General features: G+C 39.5%; 1 protein-coding gene across 1 annotated transcript in view; it reads left to right on the top strand.

The window, feature by feature from the left end:
• The window catches only part of myom3 (myomesin 3), a 68,457-nt gene that overhangs the window by 47,196 nt on the left and 8,274 nt on the right, over positions 1–12,987 (top strand). Inside the window, exons 18-25 of the mRNA XM_039619691.1 lie at positions 1,604–1,791; positions 5,301–5,427; positions 7,156–7,337; positions 7,560–7,674; positions 9,097–9,253; positions 10,043–10,149; positions 10,513–10,557; positions 10,700–10,836. Coding sequence (XP_039475625.1) covers positions 1,604–1,791; positions 5,301–5,427; positions 7,156–7,337; positions 7,560–7,674; positions 9,097–9,253; positions 10,043–10,149; positions 10,513–10,557; positions 10,700–10,836 — 1,058 coding nt within the window. The remainder of the gene's footprint in view (positions 1–1,603; positions 1,792–5,300; positions 5,428–7,155; positions 7,338–7,559; positions 7,675–9,096; positions 9,254–10,042; positions 10,150–10,512; positions 10,558–10,699; positions 10,837–12,987) is intronic.

Raw genomic sequence — 12,987 nt, 5'->3', positions numbered from 1 at the left:
AATAGGGTTGAGGCCAGGGCTTTGGGAAGGCCATTAGAGAAGTGTAAAGTTAGCCTAAGGGCAGCTACACATTTCAGTTGATCTTAAAGGTGTTAATTTTAGAGTAGGGGTTTCTGTCTTAGTCAGCATCCTCTCAGTCCATGGCGATGTAAACCTCCAGCAGTGCCAGCTCCAGTGGCTTGAGACTCGGTGGTTCCTGGACTGTCTTAAACATCCTCATCAGTTTCCTGTCATCTGAAGGTGACCATTTGAGTCTTCTTCCAAGCAAAGTGATGATTCATCCAAATGACTTGTACTTGCGTACAGTTGTTTTTACTGATAATCTTAGAATCTGTTACAGTTGTTTACAAATGGCTCCTTCACAACTTGTTTAAATCTGTAATTCTGCTTATATCTTCACTGAAATCCTTAGATTTTCCCATGGATCTGATTGGTCAATCAAATAAGTGTCGTCTAATAAATCGTTTTCAGTGCTAGAAAAGAGAAACTGCCAGCTGAAGTCAATCAAGATCACTAACGAGAAGTTAATCGGCCTTGGTTTTGTCATGTGAAAAGACACTGTAGAACCTTCAGCACCACTTATTAAAAGATTTAAGTGAGTGTATGTATATTTTTCAGCCTCTATGTATAATTTTGACCATGTGTGGATTATAGAAAACCCGAAACAAATTCAAACTTTTGCCCTCAGTTATTAAAGAAGTACGCTGTGAAAACACTCCACTCTGGATTTCTTTGACCTGGTCAATCATTAAAACCCCAAATTATCATGACATTCATGCCCATAATGTGTGTTTGTAAACTTCTCATCACAGTTTAATAATTTTCTTTTGCTTTTTCTCAGCTTTCACTCAGTCTTGGTAGAATGGGTTTTTGTTTTTCACACTGGTAGTTTTCATTTGCAGCCTCACGAGTCCCCATTAATGCATATGCATTGTAAAACAGGACAATGAAAGGCTTCCAACATTCACCCTACATTTGTTATTTGGTGTCCTCCACATAGTTGCAGCATTTTAGGTAACGCAAAATCATTTTCAGAAAATATTTAGCAAAGAAGGCAGAGAAATAAAAGCTTGCATTAATATAGCACAACACTGTTCACTGTTCCTGTTATCATATCTAACGGAAATTGTGATCCTGTCACCTAACAGTCTATATGTTTTGTCAAGTAAGCTCTACCAAATGACTAATCCGGTAGAGAGTGACTATACATGAAAAGCCACTGACCCTTCTTGCAGCCTCAGATAATATGCTTTCTGCAGCCTGCAGTATAGTAGAGTTATGACTCATTTCACTTGGCACTCACTGTCAGAATAATCTCACATCTATTCTGCTACTCTACCATTACCTGTGGGATAATAGCTTGAATCCAATTCTTTGTGAGGAATACATTTTTGTCAAATAGAATATGAGGTGAATATTTCTTTCGTTATCATTGGAGAAAGTCTAATGCAGGCCTAGAGTTGTGAGTTTGAAAATTTGGACAGAAGCTGTTGTCGGCCAGAGAGTTATTGGCATTTTTTGGTCTATTTAGCAAGAAGGAGTGCCTGCTGAGACTTTCTCATCTATATGATTTTTTTTCCCCCAATTCCTTCTGCTTGTCCAGATGTTCCTTCTGCTCCCTCTGCCATCGTCCTTCTGCTATGCACTGGATCAGAGATGGTTTTGGGCTGGAGGGCTCCATTCTCTGACGGGGGAAGCCCTGTACGTGGCTACTATCTGGACCAGAAGGAAAAGGGCATGGAAATATGGAGAGAGGTCAACATCAAACCTGTCAAAGAGCGCCAGTTCAAGGTGGGTAATGCTGAAAGTTTTGGACCATTTCTCTGAAATTTAAGTGCTGACTTAGGTGATGGTCTGGTTACAGTTACAGACACAGGCACAGTTTTTGGATTTCAGTGAAATGTGTTGGCTGCTGTCAACCAGACTGGCACAAAAAGCAGAGCAGACTTTGCAATGCAGTTTTTAAAGAGACCAATTTGGGGTTAGTATCTTGCTCAAGGATAGTTGGCATATAGGCTGGAGCAGCCAAGGATCAAACTAGCAACCTTCCAATGCATAGATGACCTGCGCTACCTGTTGAGCTACAGCTACCCTGACAAAGTAGCAATGTCAATACTTTTTGTAAATGAGAGGAAACATGATTACGTGCCAGACAGATATGTTGGATTGTAGAGTGTTATTGCATTTGCCTATCATCGTGGCAGCTGAGCTGAATCAGTCTGTTAGGTAAGGGGTGCAGCTGCTGCCTGTCCAGCAAGTGCTGTGGAGGGTGGTCAGGACTATCCATGATGGAGAGCAGTTTGTTCAGTGACCTCGTCAACACCACAGCCTCAAAAGTGTCCAGTTTACAGCCAGTCACAGAGTCGGCCTTCCTGATCAGTTTAGTCAGTATGTCGTTGTCACCGGCTTTGATGCTTCTTCTCCAGCAGACCACAGTTAAGCAGACTGCACTTTCCACAGCTCACTGATCTCCAATATTTTGTTGCACACATTGAAAGATCTCAGCTTCCTTGGGAAATAGAGCTCATCCCCTTTTTATAGTCAACCTTTGTGTACAGTTGTAATTTTTTTTATTAGAAAAATGTCAAACTGTTTGGATGGATTGGTTTTAAAAATGTCAAGACATCGGCGTCCTCTTTAGCATGAGGCACCATTTAGCACCAAGATCTGGTCAAAACTGATTCCACACTTTTCTGTGCTAATTAGCAGCTAAGACAGTGAGCCTAGAGCTTTAAGGTAGAATGCCAACATGGTAAAATTTATACCTGCAAAACAACAGCAGGCCGGCATTGTTTTCATTATTATTATTATTTATTCATACAGTCATCAAAGATTTTACAGTTAGTATGGGCAGCATTAACGATACAAAAGTGCTAGCATTATGTAGTGTTTCCTTATGTCAGCAGAAAACATGTTTGCATGCATTTCCACTTACTGACAGCAGCAGAAAAACAAAGAACATGCGGTTATACTTTTGATGAAAATAATAAAAAAAGAATAAGTGCACAGAGAGATTTCTCACTTGCTAGTCCTTGCATTAAGGACTTTTATAATAATGACAATAATAAAAGTTATTTCTGGATTTTGCAGTTGCCTCTAAATAATGGCAATAATGGCCAAAGCTCCCTCATCTGCACTGGCTGTGTCACTAGGCAACAAGCAGTGTCCATGGAGACCCAGAGGAAAGTTAAATCTTTAACCTGTCTCAGAGAGATTACAGGTGCTCTGTAATTAGACATTGTGCAAATGTGTTATGTGTGAGTGGCTGTTTTTAGCTCCTGAGAAAAACAAAGACAAAGCCAATTAGAACGAAAATGACTGCGCCACCATAAATCAAGATTAGCCCCGCGTGTTGCAAAGTGCAGACTTTTTAGGATTGGAGACCCCTTTTGCTGAAGAAGAAACCCTGTGATGAGAACACGCAGCGCCCCCTTTTGGGCTAAACAAGCCCTTTCAACATTACATCTTCAAGAAGCACAGAATCCTTTTCCCGGTGTGAGCTTTCATTTGAATCAAGTTGCTGGCTTCCTGGATGCAAATTAGAGTCATTAGAACATCGATTGTGCTGCAATTTTGAGCTCAGGGCTGCTTTTCTGTCTGGAGCTGTGCTCATGATTTTGGTTTGGAAGCTTCTTTGCTTTAGCTGTCACAAAGGAACATCAGGAGCCCATTTTAGAAGACAAAAACAGACTTTAACCTCCTGTTTTTCTCTCACTTAACTAAAACGAGTACACAGATTGCTCACTTAAGTAGAAGTATCAATAAAATACTGTACAACTACTGTAACAAGTGAAAGTTCTTCATATAAAATCCTACTTACAGTACAGAAGTATTATCATATGCATATACTTACCAGTTAATAAAAGAGCAAAAGCACTTGTTTTCCAGAGCAAATGCTACTTTGAGTGACACACTAACACTGCTTTGTTAAGTCTGATGCATAAATGCATATTAATTAATCTTTTGCTGTAGCTTGCTTGTTATAAAGTATAAATCAACTTATATTAACAGGCTTCTCTGTGAGCCTCAAACTGATATTTAAATGTAACCATCAAAACTGTCTAGACTGCTTTTTAAGATAAAATGATCAAAATCTGAAACACTTTTTTATGATTCCTTTTTTTTAATGAAATATCCTTCCTAACCTGCAAAATAACAAAAAAAAAAAAACTTCAGATGAATACAGTGGAATAGAAAATATGATATTTCACTCCTAAAATGTAGAGAAGCTGCAAAAGAAAAAAAAATATGGATACATTCAAGTCTAGGTGAAGTACAGGTCATGTTTTCAGCCTTTCATCAGCCAACCTTGCAGATGCTTCGCTGATCAAACTCTCTATAAAACAGGTGACCCACTGGAGGATGGAAAATAGTTCTTTAATAATCACATGCATCCTGTTTGCCATCTAGTGGATGAAAGTTGCAGTCATTTCTTGTGATGGGCTTTATCTCAGTCTAGTACCATGATTGTTCCTCCACCTAAGTGTGGTTAGAGGGAGATCGTTAGTTAATAAAGAGACTTGCAGACTGTTGCAGGCTGGATTGTCCAGAGAGCATTCTGGGCACGAGCACAGGGCACATGCACCGTCATGCCCAGGGGTCTGTAGCTTGATGATCCGAGCATGGTAGCAGATGTCGGGTGGCGTATTTTAGATACAGTGAAGAAAGCTCTCTGTGGTTGTGTCAATTAGTTGCTGGTGGAGAGCTGAAAGTAGAAGCAGAGGTTCACAAGTGTTCACAGCGCCGATAAGGGCCTTAAAGTCTAAGTGGCTGTGAATAGAAAGATCAATGAGCCGATCAATAAGGCTGATTCCCCCGTCTTTCCAAAGCAGAAGTGTCTGGGGACAGGCTGCAGAAAAATGCTGTGGCAGCATCTCCAGAGAAAATATGTCGTAAAATGCCTTCCTGAGTCAAGAGGGCTTAACTGTTCAAGGAGGGAGCGTTTTGGCCCTGCTTGATGGGACATCATATCCATGTTTTCAAGTACTTGGTTTTGATTTATATGAATAAAAGCTTTAATCACTGTTTGTGCCAGATAAATAACACTACACTGATGTTCTTAGAAACAGTATTAAAAGTAATATAAAAGTGTTAAGAGTAATATGCCATGTATTTACCAGTTTCATGACCAGGGAACAGCTTTGCTTTAACAATGGAAAGATCTGAGTAATATTACAACTCAGTATTACAATAAGGTGCATAAACAAATAGCAATATTTTATATCTGGGTTTTTTTTTTAATTACTATATTACCCCAAGACACAGGTGTATTGCAAAGTGTATTGTAAATGTTTCTGTAGGTTTGCAACCTGACAAGTGGACATTTCTACCAATTCCGTGTGTTTGCTGCCAACGTGGTCGGCATCGGGAAACCGTCTGAACCCAGTGAAGCTTTCCTATGTGAGAAGTGGACGATGCCAGAGCCAGGTGAAGTTAAATTTCCATTATGCATGCTTTACTTTTAAAGTACTAAAATGTTTAAATCATCAATTCTGCACTTTGTTTTGCTTATCGCTGGTTTATTTATGTGAGCAACCCTTTCATGCATGAATTAGCCCATTGAACAATACACCCCTAACTTAATTAAAGACCCTAAACACTTCTTCCATCACAACACATATAGTTAGTGGCCCTTTTTAATATAATACCATTTATACTGGGATACAGTGCAAAGGTTGACCATAAATTATTTTTGAAGTGGAAATTAACTGTAGAGACCCATCTCATGTTTTTCAGCAGTCTGTAAACATGTTAATTTTATCTCTGAAGTCAGGCATCTCAACATGGGAGTCAATGGGGACTGAGTCATTTTAGAATCCATTAGTGGAACTGTAGCTATTAGAAGCTGGAAAACTGTTTTTTGGACCTGTCTTTGTTATGAATAAAAATCTATTCTTTATTTATTTTAAACAGGGTCTAGCTTACTGAAATAAATAACTCTGTTAATATGAAGATGTTAACAAAAGCTTTTGATCAGAGCTCAAATCCATGTTCACTTTCCACAATGTAATTTGTATGTTGCACTGTAACTGTAAGAACTTAAATATTAAAAGTTTTCTGTTACATTTATACACAAAACTGTTTTATCCCCTGAGCTATGTGCCTCCGTCAGTGCCCTCCTGGCATTCAGTTTCCTCTGTTTGTTCACCCTGGCTTCTGTGACAGGAGATGAGACAGATACAAGACCATCCATCAACTTGAGGGCCCATTTATATAAATCAGTGGAAGTGTGTGTGGTCACCTCACATACATACATATTTTGGTTCCAGAAAAAAATGTGCTTATTTGCATATTGTGCCATTAAAGCGCAGAATAATAGCAGAGGTTAGTGGTCAAGTGAAAACACAGTATCTACAAAAACAGCCTGCAGTTAGATGCAGTTAGTGGAATTCATTATGTGTTTATCATCTGTGGCTTGTGCTCAAATATTGCTATGGATGGTTGTTGGTATCCCAAAGCAAGACACTGAAAACACTACGGAAAAAGTAGGAAAAAGTCACTGAAGCAATAAATGACTAATGATGGAAATAATGTAGTATCTATATTTTTGTTAAATGAAACCAGTTAAAGTTTTAACTTTATATTTTGACCCACTGTTAATGCAGTAACAATAAATAATAATTTTGTTGTTTTCTTACTTTTGATTGACGTTAGACTGATGTGTCACCCACTACACTTAAGGCAGGGGAGATGCATTTTCAGCCCTGAGCAGTGTCTCCGGGCATTCCCTTTAGGTTACCTAGAGTCCAGAGTCGAGGCTCAGTAGACATCCCAGCCACTCTGACCCTGCTCATATCAGCTTTGCGTGCCATTAATATTGAAAATGGAAAAAGGCTCTCTCAAATCTGCCACTTTTAAAGCGCAACTCGTTAATCTTGGCAAATGGGCTTTCCTCTGTGCCATTAATGATTTAAAAGTGACCCAAAATCATTAAGCAAATTAGCTACCACATTCTGGGATGAAGTCAGTCGGGGTAGATTAAGGAAAGTCATTGTACTCATTTTGACTTTATTGTTATTTATAGTTTGCTCTGTAATGACTTTCCACTGTGACAAAGACATGCTGTTTTTGTGTCTGTGCACTTTTACCGAACTTTTCTGGCCTCACATTGTTGCCCTGCGTTCAAAGTCCATGATCTGTTCTCCTCTCTCTCAGGCTGCCCCTACGACCTGGAGATCAGGGAGGTGAGAAACGGCTCCCTGGTGCTCTTATGGGCTGCTCCACTGTATGAAGGACGAAGCCCAGTCGCTGGCTATTTGCTCGAAATCAGCCAGGGTGACCAATCAGAGAACTGGACTGCTCTGAGTGAAAAAACTATTTCTGACACACGTTACAAGGTGAGCGAAGTATAAGCATGTTCAAAATTTAATCAGGTGACAGGGCAAGCGATGATGGTGTGGTTTAGACTATGACTGGATTGTTATCAATGTAAAAATTATCTCTGACCTCCATACCAGAATTTCATTACTTTGTGAGTCTGAGGGTAAAAATGTTTAAATGATTGTGATGAATTATGACAGTGACTGTTAAATATTTGATGTGTTTCTAATGGCATCCAGGTGTCAGGACTTCAGGTGGGTGAGACCTACCGTTTCCGTGTGTCGGCTATCAATGAGGCTGGAGTGGGTCGTGCCTCTCTGCCCTCTGAGCCGGTGATAGCTCAGACACAACCAGGTTAGCTATCTGGCTTCTAAACATACAATACAAATTAAAATCTCATATATATATATATATAAAATAAAAGATCTCAAATTTGTCTGTCAGATATGAAGAAGTCAGGAGATGGTTAACCCAGCTTAGCATAAACACAGGAAACAGGAACAGCTTTAGCTCTATACAACAAAGCAAACAAGGCGGTTTCCTAAAAAAATAAATAAATAATACATTTTAAATCCAGCAAAACATGCAGTACTTTAACTACTATGCAGTACTTTGCAAAAGTCTTGAGCCAAAACTCATTCTTTATATTTTTCTTATGTGGAGTCAGAGTTTCTATGTTTTAATTTTTTTAAGTGGTCTTGAGCAGTAGCTCTCCAGGCTTTGTGGAAGGACAGTATATGACAATTATGTCCTTAAAACATTAGAAAAGTCCAGCAAAGACCTGACACAGGACCTGAGAGATGGATCCACCCTTTCATTTGGTCCTTAAACCGTTTCAGAAATTACTCAGTGAAAGTGTGGCTGTCAAGAACTCATTTTTAAAGACAGAAAAAAGGGAGAAAAGACTGAGACGTGCCAAGAGTTTGTCAAATTTGATGTGATTATGATTCACATCACGCCAGATTTTGATCCACTAAAATGATAGATTTTGATGGATTTTAGTGGTAAGCTACTTTCAGCTGCTCTCTTATGCTCATGGGGTTGCCACAGCAAGTAGCTAAACATATTTGGTTTGACAGATTTTTATGCCAGATGTCCCTCCTGATGGAACCCCCAAGGGATGTATGTCTGTCCCAAATTCCAACTGTGATTTTTCATTTGTTAGGCTAATGTGTAAATCACTACACTATGAAGCCACCATGGAGTGTCTGATTGGCAATAGCTTATTTTTTTTTTTCAGTATGACAGTGATCCCGAACACAGTGCCAATGCTGTGAAAGCATACCTGGACAGGAAAACACACAGTGGAACACTGTCAGTCATGGATCGGCCCTCCCTGACATTATTGAAGCAGTGTGGGATCCTCAAAAGGCAGCCAACACCATAAGAAGAGCTTTGAATGTCACTGTAGAAGTATTCCTAAAGTCCACGTAAAGAAAGCACACTAAAGCTTGCTTAAAAGAGAATAAACACTGATTTTCAGGCACCTTGAAATTGTACAAACTTTTCCCTTATCCAGCGTATTTCCATTTATATTCACATGTTTCAATACATTCATGCCCTTATTTCTCATTTTCCTTGCAAAATATAAAGAAATGAGGAATGGACCAAGACTTTTGGATAGTGTTGTACACCCAAGCAGTGAAAAATATGCACTTCAATTTGGTGGCACTAAATGGGCTATTACTTATATAGTGCTATACTTCTACAACAACAGAAGCACTGTAGAATAAAGTGAAATACACAACCCCTTCTAAGCAGGCTTCTCTTTCTCAGGCACCAAAAACATTGAGATTGGTGTGGATGATGATGGCTTCATATTTTTGGGATACGAAGCTGCTGAGATGAATGATGAGAGCAAATTCCTCTGGAGCAAAAATTACACAGACCCAATCGGTGCTGAGAGAGCTAGAGCAGAAACCAAGACGAATAGGTAGGTTTTTCATGTGCAATGTGGAGCAATCATCATTTCCTCTCTGAAAATGTCTAACAGCATTTATGAAAGGGAAAGTGTGTTTGAAGCTGTAAAAAAGACTTGGTGCATTTTGGTTTCATATTCAAATAACCACTTGATAGAACTGAGGTATGCAAAAGAGCATCGCTGTACACACAGCACCACGAGGCTTGAAGCAGATAGGCTGCAGTAGCAGAAGACCACACCAGGTGCCACTCCTGAGAACAGGACACTGAGATCAGGACTCACACAGTTTTGGTCTGATGAGTCTGGATTACTGCTGTGATATACAGACGGTGGGTCAGAATTTGGCATGAACAGCATAAGCGCACCCATCTTCTGATAGCTGCTTTCAGTAGGACATCACTTCGTGTCACAAAGCTGAAATCATCTCATTCACCAGAGCTCAGTTCAACAGAGCATGTTTGAGATGTGGTGGAATAAGACATCTTCAGCATCTTGTTGAATCTATTCCATAGAGAATTAAGACTGCTCTGAAGCTCTGAAGACAAAAAAGGAACCAACCCAATACTAGCAAGGTATAACTAATGAAGTGGGCAGTGAGCGCATATTTCCCTGGGATTCACTCTGAATACATTATTCTACTTATTTATAGCATCTAAAGCTATATTTTCTGACAATAATCCTCAGATGACTCGAACAAATTAAGGCCAAAAGCCTAGCAGAGAGCGCAAAACGGCACCTGTGTTTCTGGTTAGACAGATGAAGCTCTGTACATGCATCGGTTTGTTTTTCATTGTCTGTCAGGTCAGTCCTCACCTTCACAGACCCCTCTGAGGAGGATCTGGGTCTCTACACGGTGAACATGAGCGACAACCCCCAGCAGTCGTCCAGCTACGATTTCACAGCTGAAGGTAAAGTGGTAAACTTGCAAGCTCCCCTTGCCCCTTTCTAAATGTAACTTTCATCAGAATGAAAAACGTTCAGTTGTCTCTTGCGTTATTGAAGAAGCTGACGGCAGCAGGAATATACAGAGCCTTTAATTTTAAGCTTTATCAAGCTTTTCTCGCAAGCAAGTAATTATTCTGCTCACAGCCGCTTCCACAAGGTCACTCAGCTAAGCAGATGTTCTCAATCAACTTTTCTGCATTAAAGTCAGACCATGTCAACTATTGCACTATTCACTGGTACTTTGGCAATACGACTGCATTATGTAACCCGTGTTCAGATCAAACTATAATTAACCTTGAGTTTCTGTTGGACTTTTTTTTTCCCAGATCTTGAACGGCTCAAAGAACTCAGTTGGCAAGTCAGAAATCCGTGTACGTACTGCTAAGACATTATAATATATGAGGAAGAGCTCACATAGTGCTATCGGCTTATTTTAATCACTGGAATTAGTGTTATTAGTATTTATTCATGACATATTGATCACTTAATCTGCCTTTAATTTATCTTTGGCAGTGATTGCATTGAAGTCGGCCTGGCAGGTGGAGGTTTCTGAGAAAGGCAGTGTACGGCTTTGGCTTCAAACTGAGAGTCTGAGTAATGCAGCTGAGCTCCGTCTAATCTTCAATGACCGGGAAATCTCCAGCACGCCGGTAAGAGCCACTGATCTGGTTATCCTGTGTCCTTGCCAATCTGAGAGTTGAGGAGTTCACAAACCCTGAGAAATACTACCATTGCTCACCTTTAAATGGTTAAGCATTGTTAATGTAAGGATCTGCCAATGGGCCACTTTTTAAGCTGCTCAAGGTTACTCTATTAGTGTTGAACAGCAGTTTATATCACCTGTGCCAGGTTAGTTTTGGGCCAGCCCACATCAATATCTGCAGAAATGAGTGAGTAGAGGTCACTTGTGATCGTGTTTGTCTAGGAAACATCTTATTTGAGTGAAGTGACTTGGAAATATTTGCATGAAAGCCATAATAGGAGCTCATCATAATTAAAATAAGGTGCTTCATCCTTTACGAAAGAAAAGATATCGGTATCCCGTAATCCAAAGAAATGCACAGTCTGGCAGTTCAGGAAGACAAATGCTCAGTAAAACTGACATATAACACAGATCATATAAATTTCCTCTGTGTTTTGCATTTTATACTATAACTAACAAATCTGCTGATATTTACTGAACTTTCTACAATTTGTTAAAACTACAGGCAAACTATGAAGGTTAAGCTTCTTTATCAAAATGTGCTTGTGATGGAGTTGCTGCTGTGTGTGAACATTTAACTTAGTGATCTGTTAAGAAAGGTAATTAGCTACAGATGATCAAAGCGAAGAGAAATAAATGGGGAAAAAAGTAAATCGGCTTGTGCTTTTAGCGGGTGGAGAAAATTAGAGTGATTTTTTTTTTTTTACCTGGTTGTCTACATTTATGTAGCCTGCATAACCCAACATGGTAAGAAAATATGGGGCAAAGTATCTAAGATGAGCTTTTTTGTAGTCCGTCTTCTGGATGTTGTCATTTCAACACAGCAGACCCAGATTAGAAATGAAGTCTAGTCTCAGTGCGGTTGGATTCTCTGCACATTCAAGACTCTTCTGTGAAGTCCATAAATCTTTTGCATCTTTGTTGACACACCTCATGACATTTTCAATCAGGATTAAGTCGCGATTTGGAAAAGGAAGGAGGGTTTTTGGACGGTTTGACTACAAGCTCAGTGTTGTCATGAGATTTTTGATTGATTTGGTTCCAAATTTCTGGGCGTGTAAAACAAACTACCAGATATTAAATGCTACAACACGTCACTAATTATAACACAGTAATTTGGTCATGGTTCAAATTAAGAGTTATCTGATCTGTGATGTTGTACAGACACACTTGTTCACACGTTCAAATTCTTCAAGTGGCCACAAACCAGATTTACAGCTTTCCGTTTCTGCTATGTAATATAGAATACATTTGAATCCCCAGGTAGTGACATCAAAGCTTGCTGAAAATTCCCCCCTTTCATGCTCACAACGTGGGAAATTTGCAGATGTCATGAAACCCTACCGGGCGAAAATAATCAGGTGTAGGTGCAAGCATCTGTGTTTATGACAAGTCAGTGTGAATTCAAAACAGCAATTACTGTTTAAACAAACATCCTGAGATGCAGGATGGTAAGGCTATCAGCAAAGATGAAGAGCAGGTGTGCGTGGCAGCAGACAGGCCTGGAAGCTGTGCTAATTTTACATAGTCTAGGAGAAAGATCAGCTCAGGTGAAGGTGGGGGAAAGAGCCAACATCTGGGCAAGACACATGAAACAAATTTGGACAATGTTCTTCAGGAAAAAAAACATTTAGGGTAGTAAATCAATAGTTAAAACATAAACATAAACTAAGTGCATAAAGAAATAGCTCTTTGAAATTTAGAAGTCCGGTATATTAAGAAAAATTTTCTTTTTTCCTTTCTATGACACAACTAGTTGAAATATACTACTCACCCGACAATTGATTTGGCTCACCTGTCCATTAATGCAAATATCTAATCAGCCAATCACGTGGCAGCAAAATACTGACTTTAGGCCTGTAGACATTGTCAAGAAAACCTGCAGAAGTTCAAACTGAGCATCAGACTGACGAAGAAAGGTGATTTAAGTGACTTAGAATGTGGCATGGTTGTTGGTGCCAGGCAGGCTGATTTGAGTATTTCAAAAACTGCTGATTTAGTAGAAGTTTTCTGTGCAACCATCTCTAAGGTTTACAGAGAATAGTCCAAAAAAGAGAAAATATCAGTGAGCGCCTATTCTCTGGACTAAATACTTGTC

The sequence above is a fragment of the Oreochromis aureus genome, linkage group 11, assembly GCF_013358895.1.
Source record: "Oreochromis aureus strain Israel breed Guangdong linkage group 11, ZZ_aureus, whole genome shotgun sequence".
In the NCBI taxonomy this organism is placed as follows: Eukaryota; Metazoa; Chordata; class Actinopteri; order Cichliformes; family Cichlidae; genus Oreochromis; species Oreochromis aureus.
This window is presented reverse-complemented; position numbering and strand designations above follow the sequence as displayed.